Source organism: Phodopus roborovskii, unplaced genomic scaffold, assembly GCF_943737965.1.
Source record: "Phodopus roborovskii unplaced genomic scaffold, PHOROB, whole genome shotgun sequence".
Classification (NCBI taxonomy): domain Eukaryota; kingdom Metazoa; phylum Chordata; class Mammalia; order Rodentia; family Cricetidae; genus Phodopus; species Phodopus roborovskii.
The window spans coordinates 44593949-44620794 of record NW_026126433.1 but is presented as its reverse complement, the minus strand read 5'-3'; the positions used below and the strand labels follow the sequence as shown (position 1 = coordinate 44620794).

Genomic DNA, 26846 nt, shown 5'->3' with positions numbered 1-26846 from the left:
TCCAACGGAACAGTGAAATACAAGAGTTGAGGAGCGTTAAAACATTTACAGTGTGAAAGGCAATACATGCTTGTTTAAAGAACCTGATGGCTAAATGTTGCCTACAGCATGAGTCAATTAAATCCCTCTAGGAAGCTCGAGGAACACAGATGGTTAATCCAATTCATTTTCACGAATGCAACACGGTACACGCTTTTCAGGATGCTATATCGTGTGACACACTACAGCCTTCCTCCAGATTAAAGTTTGCTGGTATGTCAAGTACCACCCTAAGTGAAGATTACTAAAACTATAAAGTATGCCTGTGAAATACAATCCTGAGAAGTGTAAATTTAGACTTCTCATTCTTTCTGCCTACCTGTTTTTCCCCCTCCTTTAAATTGGATTAGAGCTGGTTAATTAAACAGGGGTGTTGGATTTTTTTCCCCTTCCTAGCTTTACTCACATTTTCCTTCATTTGAACTTCTAATAGGATTGGCTTCCAAAGTTTAGCTTCATTTTAATACTCTTTTTTACAAACAACTTGGGATTCTTTTATTCATTTTTCAACATGAAATAAAATGAAAAGCTAAAAAAATTCACCTCATAGTTGTGCATGGGTGTATCAGATGCATTTAGAGGTAATGCTAATCATTCAATACACTAAAGAAAAGTGAGGAATTCACCTCAATAACTGTCCTCCTCCCTACCCCAGAATCCATCTCCACTCACCCCATAAACTTACCATGTCATAATAGGAGCATATTTTAAGAATCAGAAGCAAAATGTACATTTAACTAACTATATACTGCAGGGACTTGACTCTTTGAACTTAATGATAGTCAATAACCCTAAATAAACTATGAAGACTTTTGTTTTTAAACCTCACTATGGTGGACTGCATATAGTAACTGTGTGGTTTTCATGAAGTCTTAATTCCTCGATAAACAGGAATCAGACCCTCAGGATTGTGGTTTTTTAAATTAGGGTGTGTTTAGATTTGGAGACGGCCCAAAATTCATTCACTTCTAGAAGAGAAAGCTCACTGCCAAGCATATGCAATCAGAGAGAGAGAGAGAGAGAGAGAGAGAGAGAGAGAGAGAGAGAGAGAGATTACATTCTAAATAAGGTTTGTATAACAAATACTTCCATCTGTTTCAGAGAGATCAAATACAACTACTTTAAAACACTCCATTGGCATTTAAGCATCTGGCAAAAAGAAAGCATATTTATGAGAAGGCATTCACATTAACTGTATATTTTGTCCCCAAGGGTAAGTAGTGGAATGCCATGAAAGATTACCTCTCATATATTTGTAAAAAATAGAATTAAAACATTTTTTTCTAGATAAGCTTGCAAATCCCCTTCAAATGCTCTTATTTGTAAGGCAAAATTAAGCCTATTCAGAGATCATAATGAGAGACCTCCTCAGCTTTATTTAAATTAGTTATTATAAATAAGTCAACACAATAAAGTTTAAAAGATTTCCAAAGACAATCTACACCAAGTCTAAGCATATGCATGGTGAAGTCCTCCAGACATCCTTCATAGAAATAAGGTGTCACATGGAGTCACAAATAACATATGACTTACATGCCAGATAAGACCATATTTCTACAGACCTGGATCTTTTCTGTTATCTATGCCCCTTACTGCTCAGAAAAGAAGGGTTCATCTTCCCATCTAAAAGCAGCCCTTGTTGGCCTTTTTTTCTCCTGTTGCAGTACCAAGCAACAACAGAGGTAGAAGAGCACAGTTGGCTGCACCCTGACACTAGCCCAGCAGCACACATTTTGTAGAGCCTGCTGGCTCTCTGATCATTTGCACTGGTACTAACCCTTCAATGGCCCACTTGACCCCTGAGGTTTGTTTCTTGTACTTTGTAAATGCACTCTAAACTCCAGGCATCTTAACAACTACTGTAATGTTGACTGTTGCAAGAATGCCATGAGTCTACCTACCTACCACACAAAAGTTTGTTTCCTGATTACCTATTAGAAGTGGTCCAGACAAACTAATAGGCTATAGCCACACCTTCTCCAGTGAGATCTGCTCACCAGCTTTGAAGGATCCCCTTCAAAATTTGTTCTTTTCTAGCCAAGTTATGGTGAGAGCTTTAATTTTGTATTCTCCTATCACATGAAAATTGTTCATTATAATAAATTTTCCTGTTTTTGTTATTCCCTGGCTTGTTTCTTGTTGGAACCTCTATTGGTAGTTTGAAAATCAATTGAAGAACCTATTCCAAGATTAATTTCTGACTTTCACACACTAATGAACACAGGGACACATACACACAGAGACACACACTGACTACATTATGATGCTAAAACTTCATAATATGCATATCCATGAGGCTTTATAAAACATATTTCTGCAAGTCTAGATTTATTACAATTGTCCTATTGTGACATTATTTATTTAAACAGTATACAACTGTCCTTACTAGATTAGTTACCTCATTGAAGGATTCAGCTAAAGATGTCCTCTACTTGAAGACTCATTTAGTTAGACTGACGGCTGAGTAGTTTCATTTTAAAAAAAAAAATGGAATAGTTCATTTAATGTACAGTGTATGGCTGTATGCTTGTCCACATGTGATTGGGCACATGTGTCCATGCAAGTGTGTAGACATGTGTGCATGCAAATTCATATGCAGATGGGTGATCATGCATGAGAAGACCAAAGGTCAATGGCAGGAGTCTTCTATGATCTGTCTCCACCCTATCCTTTGAGTCAGATTCTATCAACTGAACGAGAAGTTCTCTGATATGACTAATTGAGCTAGCCAGCTTGCTCTTTGTTCTGGCAATCAGCTTCTCTGCCTTCTGAGCACTGAAATTGCAGGCATTTGCCATGGCCACCCTGCATTTACACAAGTTCTGGTCTTCATATTTATACAGCAAATACATTTATCCACTAAGCCATTTCTTCAGCCTCCATGTTTTGTTTTTACCTTTGTTTCTTCATGATGCAGTGTGTTTTCAATAAGGGCTACAAAAACATAAGTGTTTCACTGAGTCTGTAGATGAAAATTAATCCTAGAAAACAGGTATTTTAAAACAAATCAAATTCCTTTTTTTCCTGAAAAGAAAAAAGCACATTGTATACACCCGAAAGAGTACTGATTTCATTTCATTGTTATTTGTGCAGTTAATAATGAAACATATGCATAGGAATTGTCTAAGATACAATTATCCAATATACCAAAAGCACATGAAAATGAGATATACTCTAGGGGAAAATACAACTAGCAGATGCCAACCACAAGATGGCATACAGGTGCTCAAATAATATATAATGAATTTGAGACACGAATTAGAAGTACACTTGGTGATGTAAAGAGGGATGTGTTAAAATGTATTTAAATTAAATACTTAATTTGAAATCTCAACATTTTAAGGGAGGGTTCTAGAAATATAACGTAGTATGAAGCATCAGAAAACAGATTTCCCACCTAGACAAAACTAGTAACAGTACAATCTTCTTGATACATCTGCTTAGTGACTCTGGAGTCTGTTTCAAGTTTGCGTCTTACAGGGAAGAAATTGGGCTTTAAGTTGGGTCATCTAACTTATCTGTATTAGAAGCTACCCATCTCCCATCTGGCTGCTATGGCACCCAGCTGGATACATGTTTCTAAATCAAACTGACATAGTTTATAGGAACTTGTGCTTAAAAAAGAAAGAAGGGGGGAAGGAGAGGGAGGGAGGGGGAAAGGGAAGGTGGGAGGGAGAGAGGGAGGGGAAGAAAAGAAGAGAGAGGAAGGAAGGAGGGGGAATGGAGAGAAGGAGGGAGGAACGAAGGAAGGAAAGAGGGGGGAAGGGACTCTGTGCTCCTAACATCAGTACTCTGGTTTGATCACAGCATCTTATTATTGATCATACAGGTGCACAGAAAGGGGAAGCCATCATTGCACCTCAGTTGTTGAATCACCTCCCTGACTGGCTGAAAGAAATCCCAAATATTTTAAAGGGACATAGTTTGTTTCCATACCCCCCTTTTCTTCTTCTTCTCTTTTGGGAGCTAGCTTGTCAAAGCGAGTACAGACATGGTGTTAGAGTTAGAATGTGATCATATATTCCCAGAATAAGACTTTGAGCTCTGAAATAAGCTTAAATTCACACCACAATCTGATTATTAGCCCGAGGACAACTCACCCTATTTGAAGTAAAGAATAGCAACAACAAAGAAGTGAATCCCAGGTCTTGATTCCATTCCCACATTATCAGATTATAAATAAAAAATAATCACAGATTTTCAAGAAACAGGAAACTTGGGCTATTCAAAGAGAGATGTATTCAGATAGTGTGCATGAAGAGAATTTTTAAACATCTCAAAGAAAGATATGGAAAATGTCCAGAAAAACAATAGGCAGCCAAAATGACAGCATCAATAAAGAGAGAGAAAATCTGGAAAAGGGATGAAAATGAAATTCTGGTGTTGAAAGGTATAACAACAGAGAGGAATGTTTCACTAGGCTTATTCAAAGACAGATAAATTTGAATAGGCAGGAGAAAGAGCCACAAACTTGGACAACAGAGGGTAAAAGTTCTGAGAAACAGGAAAAAAAAAAAGAAAGAAAGAAAAAAGAATTAAGAAAATCAAAGGGAACCTCAGGAAACGGTGGGACACAAAGAGACAGAACACTCAACTTGAATCCAGGAAGAAAGAAGAGAGAGGAATTGAAAAACTAATGGCTGAAATTTGCCAAATTTTATGAACACTGAGAATATAAACATTCAAGAAGTTCAACTCCATGTAAGATTAGAATAGTAATAGTGCATCTGCAGAGAGACAAGAGAGGGCATAGCTACTCTGGGCTGACCACCTACTCTCTCCTCCCCTATTCACAATCTAGGCACCATGCTTGTCTGATGTCCCCTTACTCTAGCACAGGACAGAAAGCTCTGCTAGGGACAGGATGATGCTGGTTTGTCTTCAGGGACACCATGGACATTGATCCAGATCTCCAGATCACTTGGAAAAATCATTTTAAACAATGGGGAGACTTTTTCCTTTTTTTATCCCCTTTTTAAAGTGACATCCTCATGCCTAACAAACGTCTTTAAAAGCCCAATCCCATGTCTATTCTTTTCTTTACCAATAGGCAGGTTCAGTATTCTGAAAACTCAATACAGGCCTACTTTTTCTCAAGCCCCTTTTTTCTTTCATATATATTTTTTCCAATACATAAATTTATAAAACCTGAGAGGTTGTGCTCTATCTTCAGTTACTATGTGTATTTGTTTATTTACTTGTAGTAAGGACAAAAGGAAGGAAATGTTTACTTTGGCTCAGTATACAGTTTGTCATGGTGGGCAAGTCATAACAGTAGAAGCTTGAGGTGGCTCATCAAATTGTGTCAGGGAGCAGAGGGTGATGAATGTTGGTGCTCAGCTCATTTTCTCCTTTTTATGACATTCATGATCCTAGGCCATGGAGTGGCACTTCTCATATTCAGGGTGGGTCATCCCACCTCAGGCAATCCAATAGAGAAGAACAACCATCCCAATTACACACCCAGAAGTTCTTGTCATGTTGATCCTATGTCCAAGCAAACTGATTATCAACACTCCCCAAGCTTTCCTATGACTGGCCATGCATAAATTGAAACAAAAGAGACCCATACCAAGACACATCATTTATCATGAATTCTAATTGATCTTAATAATAAAAACCCAGAGTCGGATATAGTGGTTAATGCTGAAAGATCAGAGAAGCAGAGCAGCCAGATACTAGTTCTTTACCAAATCCTCAGACTAAAATGGGTGATCATGTTTCTAGGAAACCTCAGACTGGATGCTCTAAGCTCCTGTCTTCTCCTGCCTTATATTTCTCTTTCTGCCCAGCCACATCACTCCTATCTTCACCTCCCTAGTGCTGCGATTAAAGGCATGTGACTTCCAAATACTAGGACTAAAGGTGAACCACTACCTACTGGGCCTGTTTTTTCTTTCAGACTGAATCAACCTTGTGTAGCCCAGAGTGACCTTGAACTCAACAGAGATCTCCTGAATCTGCCTCCCAAGTGCTGGGATTAAAAATGTGTGCCACCACTGCCTGGCCTCTATTGCTAACTAGTAGCTTAACTTCACACTCTGATCATCAGACAAGCTTTATTTGTTAAAGCACAAACAAAATATCACCACATGTTTTAATCAAAGAGAAGCACATGTAATATACAAGGGCCCTTGGTAAGATTATGGGCACATTTCATGTCATATAACTGAGAGGTTAGGAAGCAGGGAGACGATCCATTTAAAAGATGAGAATCATCCATCAATCTTATACACAGCAAAACTGTCCCCCTACAGTGAAAAAGAAGTTAAGATGTTGTCAGATAAAAGCTGTGGTCATTCACCAGTGGAAAAGTCCCCTTTACAATTGTTCAGTTCAAGGGAATTGCTACAGGAGGAAACAGAAGAGTAGCAGATATCAAAGCTACAAAAAAAAAAAAAAAGAGAGAGAGACATTACAAGCATGAGCACCTCAGCCATGTCAACTCCCATAACCAGCCCTTCTCCAATAAATATGGCAAAGCAAATTCTCTTTGTGAACATGAAATATCACATCCCCAAAGACCATGTTAAGGGGGAAAGCACATAGTACACAAAAGCCTCAGCTACTTTCCAGGAATGGCAAGGCAAATATTTTCCTCTTTCTACTTGTTTTTCTGGTTTTCTCAAGTCATAGAAAAAATAACAAGTACAAACACATTGCATCATATGGAAAATATTATTCCATACTAGTTGCATAATGATAATATGATCTTGGTTTTATGTTCACTGTTTTTATATTTAGATTCACATACAGCAAAGGGAAGCATGAGGAGGGGGTGGCTTTTCTCATGTGAAACAAATTGTTCTAAAGTTTAATGGCTTGAAACTTATTTTAAAAACCTCATAATTCTTCTGGTCTAGGTCAATTTGTCTTGGAGTTGCATTCAGATAGCAGACACATATGAGTGGATCCATGTGCTGAACCTATAAATGTGTTTGGTGGTTGCCAGTCTACTGAGAATAGAGCATGAAGGGTAGAATTCCTGGATTGCATGTTCAGTGCATCTTCAATTCAACTAGATTGTGCCAAATTGTTTTCATGGGGGCTGAACTGTGATATATATATATATATATATATATATATATATATATATATATATATATCTTCCTTTTGACTTTACAGCTGTTTCTCTTAGTTTTGAAAAGCCATCATACTTTATGGTTGGAGGCTTAAGAAAAGTTATTTCATTGATGTTCTGTTTTATTTTGCCTGTTGACTATTAAGAATATAAGCTTTTTCAAATGCTTATTAGATAGACACGTTTATTTGTCTTTGAACTGTCTCTATATTGTCTACCAAACTCTCCTTGGAGATGTCTTGAAAATGTAAACATTTTTATATGTTCCAGCTCCTAACATTTTTTTCCTTTCCCTAATATGGAGATAAGGGTCTCACTACGAAGCATTAGAAATTTCTCAACAGATTATTAGGTTATCTTTTTAAAGTGTCTAGACCATTGGGTTATCTTTTATTATTATTTTTTTTAAATTTAAATTAAAAACACTCTTATTTTACATACCAATCCCAGTTCCCTCTCCCTCCAGACCTCCCTCTCCCCACCACCATCTCCCCATTCTATCCCCCATCCACTCCTCAGAGAGGGCGAGGCTTCCCTGGGGAGATCATCAAAGTTTGCCACATCATTTGGGGCAGGGCTGAGGCCCTCCCCCCTGTATCTAGGCTGAAAGAGTGTCCCTCCATAAGGAATGGGCTCCAAAAAGCCAATTCATACACTAGGATAAATAATAGTTCCACTGCCAGTGGTCCCATAGACTGCCCAAGCCACCCAACTGACACCTAAGACAGTTTATACTGGAAACGATGTGGGAAAAGGGGAACACTCCTCCACTGCTGGAGGGAGTGCAAACTTGTACAGCCATTTTGGAGATCAGTATGGAGGTTCCTCGGAAAAATGTGAATCAATCTACCACAGGACCCGCCAATCCCCCTCTTAGGCATATACCCAAATGATCCACATCCTCACAACAAAAACATCTCTTCAACTATGTTCATAGAAGCATTATTTGTAATAGCAAGAACCTGGAAGCAACATAGATGCCCCTCAACAAAAGAAGATGTGGTACATTTACAAAATGGAATACTACTAAGTGTGTGTGTGTGGGGGGGGGGGCAATAGAATCTTGAAATTCACAGGCAAACAGATAAAACGTGAAGAAACCATCCTGAGTGAGGTAACACAGTCACAAAAAGAAAAACATGGTATGTCCTCACCCATATATGGATTTTAGACATAGAGCAAAGGGTCACCATCCTGCAATTCACACCACCAGAGAAGCTAGGATATGGAGGACCCTAATAGAGTCATACAAGGTACCCCACAGAAGAGGAAAGGGATAAGAACTCCTGAGCATATTGGGAGTGGGGGGTGGGAGGCAGTGAGTGGAGAGGGAGTTAGGAGAAAGAGAAGGGGAGAGGAGATCATGAGGGACCAGTAAGATTGGGTCGGTGAACAAATATACAAGAACAAGAAAAGAGATTCCATTAATAGAGGTAGCCATTATATGCTTGATGAGAAAGCTGACATTATAGAAATGTCCAGAGACCTACAAGGATGACCCCAATTAACAATCTGAGAAATAGTGGAGAGGCTACCTTAAATGCCCTTTCCTGATAATGAGATTGATAAATAACTTATATGCCATCATAGAGCCCTCATCTAGTAGACGATGGAAACAGAAACAGACACCCGCAGCTAAACACTGAGCCAAACTTCTGGAATTCAGTTGCAGAGAAGGAGAGGTGATGAGCAAAGGGGTCAAGACCAAGCTACAGAAACCCATAGAGACAGGTGACCTGAACAAGGGGGAGCTCATGGAGCCCAGATGAATAGCTAGGAAACCAGCATGGGACCTATCCAGACCCCCTGAATGTGGGTCTCAGTTACAAGACCTGGGCAGTCTAAGGGACCTCTGACAGTGGAACCAGGATGCACAAAAGGACTTTGGGAGCACATTCCCCATGGAGGGATACTCTCTTTACCCAGAAACAGGAGGGAGGACCTAGTCCCTACTCCAAATGACTTGACAGGTTTTGTTGATCCCTCTTGGAAGGCATCACACCCTCCCTGTTGAGTGGGTAGGGAATGGGATGGGGCGGGGGGGGGGGGCATGGGAGGGTGGGGAGAGAGGGAACTGTGATCAATATATAAAATACGAAAAACTAAAAAAAAAATAAAATAAAGACAAAGAAAACCAAACAGAAAGCAAAGCCATGGAAAGAAATCTTAGACTGGTAAAAGATTAGAAACATACAACAGGGTGAGATGGTTCAGCAGGTAAAGGCATTTGCTGCCATGAATGATGACCTGAGTTTGATTCCCAGAACTCAAAAGATAGAAGGAGGGGACTTAATCCTGTTAAATTGTCCTCTGGCCTCCACATTTAAGCAGTGAGATGTGCACACACACACACACACACACACACACACACACACACACACACACACACTCCCAGAGAGTTAATAGGCAAGCATAAAATAAATACTTTCCTTTAATCCTAGCACTCATTTGAGAAGCAGAGGTGGGTGGATCTCTGGGGAATCAAGGTCAGTCAGGACTACACAGTGACACCTTATCTCAGACAACAAAACCATGCTACAAACAACTTAAAACAAATAAGCAAATAAAAACCCAACTAAAATTCTGACAAACCTAAGCTCAACAAAGGGATCAGTGCTCAACCTGGGTCCAATGAGATTGTCAAAAACAATTCTTTTTTTTTTTTTTTTCACTTAAATTTGTATTTTATTACATTTGTGTGTGTACACATGTGCCAATGTATACTAAAGTTCAGTGTGGAGATTCATTTCTCACTTCCTCCTTCTATCATATATGGCTCAGGGAACAAACTCAGGACATAAGGTTTTACCTACTGAGACATCTTAATAGCCCTAGAGAATGTACCTTAGTTGGAAATCAACATTCAAAACCATAAACAAAATTTTCAAAAAGAATTCTATAAGGGGAAATAAAAGATACTAATAAATAACATCAAGTACACACAAGCACAAACCTTGATGGTCTAATTAATAGTCGTCTTAACCAGTACATAGGGAATATGCAATGATTATATAGAAAAGAAAATATTAATAGTATAAAGTTACCACACTAAACTATGACTGATTATTGTTAACATTAACCAACAGGGATACATATCATTGAATAATATATACAACTAATGAAGACCTAACCTACAAAAACATAAGAAACTCAAATACCTGAACAGAACAAAACACAATATCCAGTTGAAAAAATGGACCAATGATATTAAGAAATAGTTCTCAGGACATAGAATTATCCAACAGTCATATGCTCAGCATCACTAATCATCAGAGAAATATAAACTGAATTCATACTGTGACAGCTTTTCACATCTCCCAGAATAGCAATATGTAAAAAGAAGAAAGTGTGAATATCGAATTCTGTGTGTGGTGGTATGAATTAGGACTGCCATAATGGTAAAGCTCATGGCTATTTCCCAAAATCTATATGTAAAATCACCACATGATCTAGCAATCTTGCATCTAGACACTGGTTCAAAAGATTTAACACCAGTATGTTCAGGAGGTATCTATCTGCCTTCCCATGGTCACTGAATCACTATTCAAAGTGTTCAAATTAACAGCATCATGCTGTATCTAGCAGATGAATGAATAAAAGTGTAACACACACACACACACACACACACACACAAATACACAAACACACATAAAAAAATCAATATTTTTGAGACTTAAAAGGAAACAAATTTGATTCAATATAGATAGAGTTTGAAAACATTGTGCTAAATGAAATAAATCACATATTTTAAAAAACCACCAAATGTTCATACTTATATGTAGAAGCTAAAATGTTTAAAGTTATAGAAACAGAGCATAAGTAGTGGTTACCAGAAGTGAAGCTGGGCACAATGAGGACAGAGGACAGAATAAGCAAAGGATACAATATCTCAATTAATATGGAGAAATGGGGGCTTATTTTAGATGCATTTCAAAGTGTAGTAATGTCTTGGTTAGGGTTTCTATTGTTGTAAAGATACAACATGACCACAGCAACTCTTATAAAGGAAAATATTTAGTTGGACAGCTTATATTTTTAGAGGTTTAGTCTATTATCACCATGATGGGACATGGTGGCATGCAAGCAGACATAGTGTTAGAGAAGGAACTGAGAGTTCTACATTTTGATCCATAGGAAACAGGAAGTGAAATGTGACACTGGGCATATGTTGAGTATAGAGATCTTGAAGCCCACACCCTACAGGACACATTTCCTCCAACAAGGCCACAGATCTTAATAGTGCCATTCCTTATGGGGGTCATTTTCTTTTAAACCACTATAGGTAAATGCTCCTATGTTACAAAAGTGCAAATTGATTAAGTTCCCATGTTCTTACCATAAAAGCTAAGTATTTGACTTGATGGATATTAATAAGACTTATTCCACATTTATCAGCCATAATACCACTTTGTATATCACAAATATGTATAAATTATGTTCTTAATAAAAGGTAAAAATTATAAAGTTGTGCAGAACATTTTGTAAAAGACACTAGGCACAGATTTTTTTTTCCTGCATCAAGTATTGTAACATACTTTAAAATTAGTTTACTTTGAAAAGCTAAAAACTGAGAAAGTATTTTAAGTCTGTGAAGTGCAGACAGCAATGCAGGGCTGAAGTCAATGCCCACACAAGCACTGCTATTATTTCAGAAGAGGAAATATGAATAACTTTAAAAGCAGCATCTTTTGAGTCAGCACTGAAAACTTTGAGACCACACATTTGTTCAGTATGTTCCTAGAAAGTATTATGAACACATAAAACCCTACTGCATGTAGACTGAGTTTCTTCAGAGGACATTAAAACAGCCATCTCACATGTGAACATACACATGTACTGAGTAGATCACACAAAAGAACTACTTCTACTCACATTCTCATAGAGAGCTTGAAGGGTCTCCAGGTCAACCACAGAATTGTCCAAGTTCACAACAGCTGTGAAAAAAAAGGGGGGCAAAGAAAAGAATGTAAATTACTACAAGATGGCTGTGAAATGATGTTTGGCCATGTCAGATAAAATGTGCATGACCAGAAGTTGGAGTGGACATGAACTTTATCTTCAGTGTGAACAACTGCCTCACTCCAAAGACCATGTCCTGGGAATTTCAAAGGCTCAGGTGTCAAATTTTAAAATATTTCATTTGTTCTATGTGTTAGCTAATTTTATGTCAACTTGACACAATTTTGAGTTCTGGGGGGTAGTGGTATAGGCAGTTGAGAAAATGCATGCGTAAGATCAGGCTGTTGGGAAGCCTATAGGATATTTTCTTAATTAGTGATTGATTCAGGAGGGCCCACCCCTGGGCTGATGGTCCTGGGTTCTATAAGAAAGTATGTTGAGAAAGCTATTGTAAACAAGCCAGTAAGCATCATCCCTCCATGGCCTCTGCATCAGCTCCAGCCTCCAGATTCCAGCCTTGTTTGAGTTCCTGTTCTTAATTCCTTCAGTAATGGTCCATGGTATACAAGTGTAAGCCAAAGTAACCCTTCCCTCCCCAATTTACTTTTTGGTCATGGTGTTTTACCACAGCAATAGTAACCCTAAGACATTACAAATCCTATTTGAAGATTGCTCAAATGCTAAAGAAAATTGGTATAAATTGGTCTTTCACTGTTCAATTAAATAGGATTGTTTTTTTTTTTTTTTCTGCATACTACTAGAAAGGTAGGCAGATCATTCCTTACAACACTGTGTTCTAGTTTAATGCCAATAACTGTTCATGCATGCCAGCTTACCCAAAACCTCTGCTGAAGGGTTTGTTTGCTGTTTATATTAAGTCTATCACACATAGAATAGATCATCATTACCCAGGAATGTGTTCCTTGAATGATCTGGTGGGTGGATGGGGGTATGCTGAATGTTGTATTGTATTCCGAATTGGGTGGATTCATTGTAAGTTCATTAAAAGCAATCTGTTTCCCATGGACTTTTTAGATTGAAACAAGGCAAAATTGTCGCTAGGGATTTGTGCCAGGAGCCACTGCAGAAGCACTCATGGGATTAAAGATTTCCAGGAGGAAAATCAGTGTGGATAATCACAATTTTGATATATTTATTTTGATAACTGAGGCAATTTACTATGTCTCTCCCTCTCAAAGCTTAAAGTACACATTTACTAGTTGATACTGGCAAAAGTCCCAAGAAAGAATTAAGAAATAAAAGTGGAAACTGAAGCAAAGGATGGATGAGAAATCTAACCAAGGTAATATAACAGCTCTGGGAACAGAGCCCATATTCACCAACAAATGTTGCACCAAGTAGAATATGATATTTCCACTCTAATAGTAATCCCCTTTCTTAATTTAAAAATTAGAGTTCCTATATAAATCCAAGAGTAAGATTTTCGGCCAAATCTCCTTATTATTAAATTATACCAAACCACACAAATTACTAAAATTAAGAAATTAATTCATATTACTTGCTGAGGCAATATGTAACAAAAAACACAGAGCAATAATTAAAAACCAACTAATTCATGTATGGAATTTTCTAAGTAAATCTAACCTAAGTAATTTTGTAATTCATTAGTGAGTAATCACCCTACAAATTTTTATATTTCTCGATGACATAGTGAGAGGTTTTGCGGGAAAACTCCAAAAAAAAAAAATTATTAAATTTAGCATAAGGTTTTACCCTCAAAACATAATGATGTCATTCATATTCTAGTAAAACTCACAGAACACATTTGCCTTTTTACTATATTCATCACTTTCTATACCTATTAATAAGTCTTTTACCCAATGAACAAGAAGAAGAGAAGCAGCAACCCAAATTAACAAAATCACAGATGGAAGGACAGACAGTACAAAGGACAGGAAATTCAGAGAATCAGGTCACATTTTAAAATTCTGTATTCCACCAACCTTGAAAACTTAAAAGAAGTGAATGGCTGTCTAAACAGATATGACCTCCCAAAGTTAAGTCAATGAAGCAAATAATTGAAATAGAATTATAACATCCAGTGATATAGATTCAGCGGCTTTCCAATTTCTTTTTACAATAGTAATAATAGCCCAATACCAAAACCACACAAAACTCAAAGGAAGTTATAGGCCAATATCTCTAAGGAACATACATTTAGAAATTGTCAGTGAAATACTTGCAAATGAATTCAATCATCAAAAATCCATCATGATGGTTGGCTTCATCCCAGAGATGCAGAAATGGTTTGACATATATAATCAACAAGCATAGTCCACCCCATAAATAGAAACGTCTCAGGAGATGCAGAAAGGCCTTTGAAAAAAATCTAACATTCCTTTATGATAAAAGTCCCTCATTCTCTTTTGCCCCTTTTCTTGTCCCTCCCATCTTTGTTCTCCCCTTTTTCTTTCTCTAGAATTGATATATATATATATATATATATATATATATATATATATATATTACCTAGCTATCTAGCTATGTATAATTGAATAACCATAAAGGAGAGATAAACATACAGTGTTTATCACCTTATTAACTCAGTATGATTGCTTCCAGTTATACCCGGAGATACCTATCTTATCGCCATTGCTGGGGTATAAATAAGCACATGACACTATGGGTTTTTCTAACGTATGTTCTCGCACTGAACTCAGATCTTATGTTAACATGACATGCAGCTTCCTCCTCAGACCTCAATGAAGTTTTTATTAATTTTCAAATTATTTTATTATTTTTTTAGATTAATATTATATTATTTCCCCTTTCCCTTTCCTCCATCCAAACTCTGCCATGTACCTCTCTCCTCTCTTTATTGTAAATTCATGACATCTTTTCCTTAAGTGTTTATATATATACATATATATGTATATATGTTTGTATAAGCACACGCATATGTTTTTTAATATATAAGTAAAACTCGTTCAGTCTGTATAATGCTACTTGTATATATGTTTTCAGGACTGAGCATTCAGAATTAGAAAATCTTAATAGTCCCCAGGAAAGATAGCTTCTCCTGCTCTCATTATTACTCAGCTACCTACTAAAGACTCCTTTAAGATTAAGCCCAGCTTCCCCCATGACAGCACCCCTTACCAGCAGGAAGTAGTTTGGAAAGAACGACACCCAAATTCCCAAATATTGTCTATAAATGTTTGTTTTCATTTAAATGGACTTGGTTATATAAAATAAAAAAAATAAAGATTAAGCCCAGCAATCTCCAAAACTAAGTTTCAGAAAAGGTGTCGTTCCAGTCTGATAGCTGGGAAACCAGCATAGGACCGACTGACCCAGACCCCCTGAATGTGGGTGTTAGTTAGGAAGACTGGCCAGTCTATGGGGCCTCTGGTAGTGGATCAGTATTTATCCCTAGTATAGGAATGGACTTTGGGAGCCCATCCCACATAGAGGGATATTCCATCAGCCTAGACATACGGGGGAGGGCCTAGGCCCTGCTCCAAATAATATGACAGACTTTGAAGACTTCCCATGGAAGGCCTTACCCTCCCTGGGGAGCAGAAAGGGGATGGGATGGGGTAGGTGGGGGTGATAGGGGAGGACTGAAGGGTGAGGGAGCTGGAATTTACATGTAGAACAACCTTGTTTCAAATGTAAATTAAAGAAAAAAGAAGGTGTCACACCAAGGATATTGAAGAGGAAGAACATATAATTAGGAAGTAAAAAGAGATGGTGGTGTTATCTTGTCTTTTCTCAATTGGGTCTAATTTTCTTAATCCTTTTTTCTTTTTAAACTACTTTGCTCATATTTATTTTCTGAAACTTCTAGTGAAACATACTACTTAAAATACCATGCTTTTATGTTTGAAGAACCCCTTTGTCTACCTTTGACACTAGAGTAATCCAGGCAATAGTTACAGATATCTGAGAACAGTGTGGGGTGGTTGAGAACATTTCGTCAACATCTAGCTTCATTTTTCCTGAGTTTCCAGTGGCAGCTGGACAACTGCAGCAGAAATGCAATCATTTTCATGACCATACTGGATGTCTAACAAATAGCCATTTTCTATGAGCTTATGGGGCAATTAACATTCAAACTACCACAGTCGGTAAAGTACTTTTTGAGCAAGCATGAGGACATCCATTGAGAACTCCAACATTTACATAAAAATACGGGTGTAGCAGCATGCAGCTGTAACCTCAGTATGGTAAATCGGAGATAGGAGTATTCTTGGAATTTACTAGGCAGTCAGTCTGACCAAAGCATTGAGCTCCAGGTATAGTACTAGACCCTGTTTGAAAACACAACATAGAGAAGTGATTGAGGAAGATGCCCCCTGTTGACATCTAACCTCCAAACACATGTGAATGTCTCTCTCTCTCTCTCTCTCTCTCACACACACACACACACACACACACACACACACACACACACACACACGAGAGGAATGGGGGAGGAGCATGCAATGAAAAATAGGGAAAATACAGAAAATATGCACATGTAGGTTTAACTGTGAGGTGAATTGTCAGTCTTTCCCTGGAAGTTATAACTCCTCAGCCACCCTTTGGGAATCTTACCAGATGTTTGGCTTGTCATTCTTACATATTCTTACATATTCACAAATATAGGCTCTTGAATATTTCAAGTCTTATTGAACTATGCAAAGCCTACCTCTGTTAAATAGAGGATAAATCAATGCTCTTGTTTTTTGGATTCCACATAAAAGAACATCATTCTGACCCTCATATTTGTAAAGGTCTATACCTTAATAGTGTTCTTCTCATTCAAGTACACAATTTATGTTCACTAAGATGTTTTAATGTTCTAAAATCAATCAAATGTTATAGTTTCCCCAAATCATTTGAGAATTACATCTATGTTCTGAAATGGACAGACTTGGATATAAGACATGGATCTGTAACTAGTCAGCTCTGTTTTTCCTGTAGGGATTTGTAGGCGCTTTGGGCCTCAGCTTTTTTGTAAGGGAAATGGGTCTGTAGATGGCCAGATTGTTATTAAGACTACAGATAGCAGCTCTACTGCATGGAGCCCTGTGCCATAGTTGGTTCTCTAAAACCAGAAGTCTGGTGTGAAAGAAGAAGGTGCCTACAGACTGGGCCAGGAGTTGGGGGAAAGGAACCAAGTACAGAGCAAGGATTGACAAAACAAAGAATGTATGAAACTGCCAATATGAAACTCTTTTCTTTGTGTGGTCTGTATAAAAATTCCTTAAAATGTCTATATATCTTAGCATACAGTAATGCTTTATACCACTGTAGATATATTTGTTCCTTGTAAAACAAAATAATGTTAAAAAATAAGTATGTATTTCATATTTCCATTTAGAATGGCAGCATGCTAGAACCAAACACACAAGCCCAACCAAGCTAGTCATCTGTATTACGCACATACAGAACTATGGGAAAGTAAACAAATTTGAAATATCCATGGTCATACATTCATCATCATTGGAAACGCCTGAAAAGTTCCTCCACACAATGCTATGTTGCAATGACCCATGTCTTTCTATTACTAAAAAACAGAACTGCAGCTGAAATAGTAGGATGTCAAAAGGGATCGTTTCCCTAAAGGACTATAGACATTCCAGAAGCATCCCTTTCAAGATTGGCAAAGAATGCAATTACTACAAGATAGTTGCATTCACCCAAAAAGGAGACAATATAGCTTTCTGAAGACACCAACCATTCATTCATGGAACAAATATTCAGTGTTCAAAATCTGACCTGGAGATTCTTCCTAACCCTAAAGATAGAGTAGCAAGGGTGGCAGGTACAGTCCCTCTCCTTGCTGATTTAATGTAGCCCCAACCCTTGCAAGCTTCCGAGATTCTTAACAATTAAAATTGTATGTTCCTTAAAAGGAAGAAAAGTAAATTTTTGTAAATACAATAATTTTGAAATTCATCTTCATTTAACCTACATTGCCTTTTTGGAGAATTCTGTTATGGTTGAAAGGCCAGAATTCTAACTGTTTTACACATAGGCTATAGACTTTCTGACTGGGAAGAAAGAAATGAATGTGACACACAACTCAGGACTGCTATGTGGCAAGCAAACTTCCTTACAGAAGGGTAAGGATATAAGTTTCTGATTAAGTCAGTAGGCTGCATACACCTATTGGCCCTGTTAATAAGGACTGTATAAGTTAAACTAGTGGAGAACAAATGCATTTTGTTTGCGTCAGTATGTCGCCTTCTTGTCTGGGCAAGGGGAAAAATGGGTACTAAGACTGTAATCCTTTCCGCATAAAATCTTTAAATGCAAACATGATTGCCATTGTAGACTGTTTAATCTGGTGATATTGTATTTCATTTCTGTTTTTGGAGAGGTTTGTTGATTTGGCCATAGTGGGTTTGACTCCATGCTTATCTCAACTGTTTAGATAAGACATATTTGACTTTGGCAGGTGACAAAATCAGGGGGTGTGGAATAAGAGGTAGAAAAAAACAGGCTGGCAAGTTCCCAGGTAGTGTTTATTTTAGGCATAGTGTATAGATGAGTAAATTGCTTCAGACAACTCACTGGACTTTGTGTAAAACACCCACTGTCTGCGGAATGTTTTCTGGAAAGGAGCACTGCACAATGTCCTTTATTGGGCATAACAGACTTCACCTTCTTGCCTAGGTAAACATTTACACTCTTGTAAATGTAGTCTCAGTGAGCAACCCCCCCACCAAAAAAAAGGACCCTACCTCTGGGATCATATCTTTGTTCTTGTTTTCTGACATACTTTTAAAAAGTAAGAGTATTAAACTTTTTTCAAAAGTAAACATCTATATTGCCCAAGAAATATATGTCTTACTCTGAAATAACTTATACACTGTTAATAGCCATACAATCCCTTCTAATTCTATAAATTCATCTTACTTTGAAGGAAATTACAAGCAGAAAAGCTTGCATTTATAAACACAATAATTAAAGTTTTTAGAGACAAAAACTTCAATATAATTCACCTAAATAGTTGCCTATAGGGTGATGCTAATAAGTTCCAACATTTATATTTTTATTTTGGCAGGCACATTGAGAGAAAGAAAGGAGCTAAGAAATATTGTCAGTGCACATTATAAGAAACATAAAAAACACACAAAAAAGCAAACTTAGCCAGGAATTGTCAATATAGAACTAAAAAGCACAGAGCTAAAACTAGACACATATGGTAAATTCTTTTGCTATCTACAAAGGCAAACCTACCTAACAACTTGTACTTTGTGGCTCCTTTTCAAATAAATAAATAAATAAATAAATAAATAAATAAATAAATAAATAGATAAAACTAAAATACTCTTAACCACATCTAATAGGTATTAGCTGCTTTGCATTGACGTAACAAGATATTCAAAGAAAGAGCAGAGGCACAGAGGAGCAATCTGATTATCTCATGGCCTCAGAGGGTCAGTCCAATCTTGCTGACCCCAGGCACTTGGGAAGATCACAATGAAAGCACCACATATTAGGTGAGAGTCTTGGTTATGTGGAGTGTAGTAAAGAGAAAGGAATGGAAGTCATGGAATGTTGGAATAAAGGAAGAAAACAAGGCAGTAGGAACAAATGAACCATTGCTTCCAGTGCCAACATCTTTTGTTAGAAGGGCAAGTTAGCCCATAAAATAATGAAGCATCTTAATATTCACTACGATAATCAAAATCCCTAACACATTCTTTACAAACATCCCTACTTGATAATTCATGTCTGTATACAGTGTATTTTGATACCATCAGTATCTGAATTTCCTCTCCATCTCTTTCCAGATTCCACCTACCCCAACCCTCTACCTAATTCATAGCTCACAAGTCTAATCAATGCTATCCTTATGTTGATGAGTTTAGGGCCATCTACCAGAGCATAAGCAATCTAAGAGGGACCACCTCCTAGAAGAAAAGTGATTCTCCCTACTTCAGCAGCCAAGGTTCTGAAGCCACAAGTGGTATTTTATGAGCTCCTCCCCATTTAGGATGGGTTTCTACATGGCTAGATCTGTAAGTCTTGTATAGCCCAGAGCAGCAATGGTGAGTTCATGAGTACAACAGTCTTGATGCTTCCAGAAGAGTTTCCCAGAAGTCCTCTCTAACCTCTGGCTTTCATAATCATTCTGCCTTATCCTAGTAATTGGTACACAACCTGCCATACCAAACACTCTCTTCTCTGTGGTTTCAAAATGGGGAAATATCACACCAGAGTACAACTAGAGCCACAAAACCCAACAGACAATAATAGAAGGATTTTTAGAGCCAACCCTCCATGTGACCACTATGTATAATATGAACATCAGCTTTTTTCATTCTTTGTCTTAATCTCTGCCCTGTCTCGTCCCTTTCTCCTCCCTGCTCCTCCCACACCTACACTGTGAATGCTCACTCAAGCCCAATACTAGGATTCTATATACAGCTACTGCAGTTGCTTTCAGCAGAATACACTGGCTTTACAATTAAGGAAGGAAAATGATCATGCATCATTTTTTTCCATCTTAAACCTCTGATACAAACACTAAGTTGAGAATGCTCAGGAAGACAGCCTAAGCTCTGGCATAGTTCTAGATGTCCTCAGTCTGTGTCTCAGGTTGATAGTGATTTGGGATTCTGTGCACATTTTAGGAAGAGAAGTAAAGTACCTATAACACAGAGCAGTTGCTAGCCTACACAGTAATGGTGGGTATTGACTATTATTATCAGAAACTGAACGTCTTTACATTTGAAACCATAAAAAAACATGTGCAGAGCCTTGCAGATGACCTCCTTCAGCATTTCTCTTAATTCATAAATTTTCTTTACAACTTAGTTCATAAAGTGCCCATATTGTCATTAACAAAACTACCAAAATACCCCCTTAGGTTTGCCCATTTCCTGTAAAAAAAAAAAAAAAAAAAAAAAAAAAAGCCTATTAGGATGCTCTAGTAGTCCAATCATGAGCAGCACATGACTCCTCTGTAGTCCATCACAAAAGTGACAAAAGGCATAAAGGAGCCTTTGAATCATAGTTATAGTAGGTTTTTCTACACAATTTATATTCTTAGCTGTGTGCTCACAATAGTCTGATCAAAACTTTAAATTAATCTCTGTAGAATGCTTGCATGCAGTCCATCTCAGAACTTAAACAATAAAGCCTTAATTAATTCTTATTAAAATGAATACACTGGGTTTGGTTTGAATACACTACTGGGAAAGTAGAGATCATATATCACTGAGAGGACAATGTAAGGCCATGAGCAGCATAAGCCAAACTATTACCACAGTCCTGCCACAAGGTAACATGCCATTATATCACTGTGGTGTCTTACCCAGTGAATGTGATGTCTGCACCCTGAGCTTCAGGGAATAGCTGTGATTGTTTTTCTAGAATTCATTATATAGGAATAGGACATGTGTGGCTCGCACAGTGTCACTCTATTATCCCTCACCTGTATCACTATCAAATGGGGGTGGGGGGATGGCTCTGCAAGCAGCTCAAACCTCTAAGAAGGACTTGTACAGAGAATATCAAAGAAGCCAATTTCCATTCACAATCACCATGTGAATCTCCAGCCATCTGTTTATTCTTGTAGTGCTCTCAAACACAAAATTAACAATCCCAACCTCACCTTTCCCCAAGGACTATACAACAGGGTTGTTTCTGTGACAACCACTCCTTCATAAATCATGGGTCAAGAGCCAAGCTAATGTGATTAATATGTCCTCGCTATGCCCTCTGCATTCAGATCTGTGTGTTACCTCCACACATGCCCTTCCCTGCCCAGCACATTTGGGTACCACCCAATGATTTTTGCAAGCACTGAAGTGTTATAAGGTTGTCAATGACCTAAATTGCAGTGGGCTCCGAGTTCAGGTTTACAGAAAAAAAAATTCCACAGTATAGCAAAAGTGAACACACAAATACATGATAAATAATTCATATAGGAAGTACAATGAAGAGAAAGAACATAGAGTCACAGTTAGGCAAGCCCCAAGTTTTATGTTTCTTCTGACCATAAAAGTATAATTAAGAAATTCAACTCTCTGAGTATCATAAAAATGTAACAAAAAAAAAATCCATCTTGAGGCTTTTTGCTGAGACTGTAAGAAAAGATTTAACAATAACTATTTTCCCTTGACTTCATAATCTACATGTGACTTAAAATGATGTATTAGGTCTTTCTTTTTGTAAGAAATAACTCTAGGTAATGACCTTTATTTTAAATTAAAGCATATTCTGATATCAAATTTCTGAACGTCAGTTTTAATAAAAGCCTACTATCTCACATGTCTTTTTTTCCCCATTCACTACAAGGGTACAATTGATTTAAAATAATAATAATAAAGAAAAAGTTACCCTGGGCTCACTACTGCCCACCTCTTCTCAAATTTCTATTTCTAACTGACTTAGCATTTCAATGGAAACCATTCACTCCACTATCCACCAGCATTTACTATGATTTTAATGTCTTGATAAATATAATAAACAGGTCTTAAAATTCTATATCCCATGTGAATAAGACACTTCAGGGTTAGAAAAGGAAGGGGAGGGGACATGAGTCAATGTCTAAGCAATGCCTTGTACATAGCAGTTTCATAAAGCAACCAGATACTGGAAAATGTAATGGGGAAACACAGCATTACCCACAGTAAACCCAATTTTTTTAAAGAGCATTACATACAAAAATAAACAAATGATTATGGATAGACTTTCTTTTGGTAATTAATAGGCAAGTGGAAAAAAATTTAAAAAAAATCTTGTCTCTAGAAATGAAACCAGAATCTACATGAAAACAGACCTGGTATTTGTAATCTACAACATGTTTATAGAAAGTTCTGCATGAAAAACATGATTCAGTGGCAGCCCATCAGGGTACAGGAACTACTCCCTGTGCGGGTTACCTAAACACACGTGAAATGTCACCATAATAACAACCCTTCTGAGCTCCAGGGGTTCAGAAAGGCCTCTTCTAGAATTTTGAGGTTTGTAAAGAAAGCATTCTGGTGTGTTTTACTCATAACCCGAAACAACAGTGACTACCAGGAAAAATAATATCACAGGAAGAAATGGAAGCTTCTGTCTGTGTCAGTATTTAGCGCGTCTACTCTCAAATCCCAGCCTAGGAGTCATTGCCCAACAAAGCCAGAATCCATTTGACTGTTCCCTCACATGCCACCCAGAGCCAAGAGCTATGCATGTGAAGTGTGGCTGACTCACACAGCATGGAGACAATGTTTAAGAAACCACACAATTATGGGAGTCCTTGGCCTTTCAAGTTTCCAAAACAAACTGCTCTCCTTGGCGATAAAACACCGTCCAAAGATACAGCTGAGCTCAACTCCTAAAAGCCACTGATGTAAATAATTCTCATATTTATCTTCATTCAGAAAACGAAAATGAGGCTGACCCCATACTAAATTCAGCATTTCTCTAACACTGGCTGAGAATGCAAATTACAGGACTTAGATATGATCCCCTGGAACTGCAACCCCAAGTCCCCTGCTCTTTTTCCTCTTAATTCCCAAACTCTGTGAGAAGAACCACTCTTGAGCACTACTCTCACCTCAAGTTCACAGCAACAGTTTGCAGGAAAACGTATGAGACATAATCAAGAAAGAAGAACTTACATTTCCTCTCCCACTGGTTACTTGGGGGTCTCTGTTTCAAACATATTCAAGTCTTCAGATACAAACATATTCAAGTCTTCTTCTCAAGAAGACTGTAGTGGGATTCAGTGTTTAATGTGGGAGTGCTATGTCCTGATAGATAAGAAATCTTGGATAGTTTATAATTAAGAGTAAACTGAGCATCAGAACTTGACATGATTCCCCCCCCCCCCCAGGTTTACTCAACTCAGTTCAAATCGAGCTCAATCACTTTGGGCTGTCATGACAAAATGCTACTGACTGAGTGGCTTAAACAAAAGAAATTTCTTTTGTCATGATTCTACAGGATGGGAAGCCCAACGCTGAGGTGCTGGGAGAGGCTGAAGATGTAACTCGATTGACAAAATACTTCCCCAGTATTGGGGGAGCCCTGTGTTCAATCCTGCGCACCACATGAATCAGCATAGTGTAGCACACCCATCATCCCAGCACTCAGAAGGGAGGTCAAGACAGGGTGTCCTTACTTGTGCACTGAGTTTGAGGCTAACTGTGATATGTAAGAACTGATGGATATCAAAAAACAAGTAACAATGTAACATCAGTTGTGTTAAAGGTACAGCTTGTAGACAATAGACAGTTGCAGTGTCTAACAGCAGGGGGTAAGGGGTGAGAAGAGAGAGAGAGAGAGAGAGAGAGAGAGAGAGAAAGAAAGGAAATATACAGAGAACACTCTAGTCTCTCTACTCTTTTTAGAAGAGCAGTGATTTTGTAACAGGGGTCTCATCTTCATGAACTAAAAAAGGCCAAACACCCTCACCATGAGAACAGGCTTTGGCATATGAGACTGGCACAAACCCTGAGTCTATAACAACATCTAAGCTCTGGGCTCGGCCGGCTGTTCTCTACTCACTGTTACCTGACACCTGAAAAGGGATTTTTAAAAATCCATGGAAGTACTGGTACTGAGAAGTAGAGAAAAAAAATATGCTACAGATGGTAAAATGAAAAACAAAGCAAAATAAACAAACAAACAAAAAACCCGGAAAGCAAGCATACCAAGGACTAGACTAGGCCAGCCATATCATTCCTCTGTTGTCTATGGACAATCAGAAATCTGGGAAAGAGGTGGTACATTCTATACTCAGTATGAGTACTTAGAATTTGCTTCCCATCACTGGTTTAGTTATTTTCTAGTTGCTATGATGATAAAATATCTGACAACAGCAAGTAAAAAAGAAAGGGTTTATAGTTGCAGAGGGGGCTAGTTCATCAGTGCAGAAAATACAGGGAAGCAGGTATGGTAGGAGAGCCATGACGGCAGAAGCAGGGAGCTGGTTGGTTAAACTGCATCTCTACTCAGGAAATACACAGGAAGCAGAAAGAGGGGGCTAACTACCAAGCCTTATACCTCCCCACCCCTACCTCCAGTGACTCATTCCACTGCACCTCATCCTCGTAAAGAGTCTACACCATCCCAAACAGCTACTGTAGCTGGAGACCCAAGTATTCAAATATGTGAGCCCTCTACAAGATACTCAACTTCTTGAAGATGGCTCTTTCTGTAAATATTTGAGTTATTTCAACTTGGATCCACTCAGGACAAGAAACTTCATTTGGTATTGCACTTCAAATACATATTTTAAAGTAATACACATATGTGAAAATAATTCATAATTTCATTTCCTTAAAATCAATAACTAGGGAAATTGTGTGACAATAAACACTCTTAGAACACAAACAATATTGAGGCCAGCAAAGTGCCTCAGTAGGCAATTATCTGCCACACAACATTAATGACCTGGGTTAGATCCTCACAATTGAATTAAATTCTGAAAGTTGTCCTCTGACTTCTATACATATTACACACACACACACACACACACACACACACACACACATACACTATCTTCCACACACACAGGTCCCAAGATAAAAACTGAAAATAACCACAATCTGGGTTAGAGAGATGGTTCAAGATTCAAAAGTATGTATTATTGTTGCAGAAAATTTAGCACTCACACTGGAGAGCTCACAACCAGTTGTAGTTCCAGTTTCTGGGAACAGGAAATATTCTTTTGTCCTCCAAAGGCACCTGGGCTCATATGTGCACACCCACATACAGACAAGCACAGACATCTACTTAAAAATGTATATAAAAAAATGGAACAAGTCGTTAACAACAGAAATAATATCGATTGAGAAGAAAAACAATGCACCCCCTTTTATAACGATGTTCTAATTGCCTATCATCTTTTGTATAGAAGGCGTGGTAGTTTATATCATTGTTATTTAATTTCTGTTATCAATCAGGTTTAAACAAGATAAAAATCTTATTCAGAAAGGACATGATCTAGCATTCATTACCCACAGGTCTCCTTAGTGCACTTAAGACCGGTCACACATTAAACACCAGAAGGAACAAAGCAGTAAGTAGTACCTTGGACTCATCATCCCTGCAGGGTACTGAAGCTATTTCTATGATTAGAGTCAATAAGTATATATTTGGTATTCCCTGCTCTAACGTCTATAATGTATTCAAACTTGGCAGAGAGAATGTGAAAGTATCCACAAACCAGTTCAAGCTTAAGTTCTAGGGGCAGCGGTGAGTGCTACAATGAAAGGTCCAGGTCTTGGGGAATAGTTGCCCAGCACCATGTAAGAAAAGTGCACCCCCAGAGCCAGCTAACAGAAGAAATTCAACTAGTTTCATCTAAATTAATGCTTTAAAAATACCAAAACACAAAGCCCACCCAAATGTTTTACAAAAATCTTCATGCTAGTGTCTACAATTGGTTTTTATTGGTGAGACTAGTTTTCAAAATATGGGGATTAGCTAAAATCTCTTAGGAATTTTTTACCTAAACTCCCTTCTTCTAGAGTCAAGAATCTCCTAAGAGCCATAACTTCGATATTTGAGGATGTTGCCTGAGGTTTAAGATCCAGACACATAGGCTGGGTTTGATTTCTAAATGTCTGGTGCAGATTAAAGGGTCATAGACACTCACTCCGTGATGTGCTTGTATCTGTGGGGAATAAATCTTTCCTCAAAGGTCAGAAGGAGAAGTTAGGCAATCCTACATTTACAAAGTGCATTTTAAATGGTTTTATTCTTGTTGTTCTATAAACACTTTCTTAAAATTTATTAATATTGTGGGAAGAAAATTAGCTCTGAAGCATGCTTCAGTTTGATCAGGCAGCAGAATAATATTTTTATTTTATTTCCATTTTACACTTATATCTAATATTACTATTTTTCACATGTATTTGTGTGT

At 37.8% G+C, this 26846-nt stretch overlaps 1 protein-coding gene across 1 annotated transcript in view; it reads right to left on the bottom strand.

Annotated features, from left to right (window-relative positions):
• The window catches only part of Fmn2 (formin 2), a 282857-nt gene that overhangs the window by 130198 nt on the left and 125813 nt on the right, over positions 1-26846 (bottom strand). The window contains exon 8 of the mRNA XM_051186365.1: positions 11993-12054. Within this exon, the coding sequence (XP_051042322.1) occupies positions 11993-12054 (62 nt within the window). The remainder of the gene's footprint in view (positions 1-11992; positions 12055-26846) is intronic.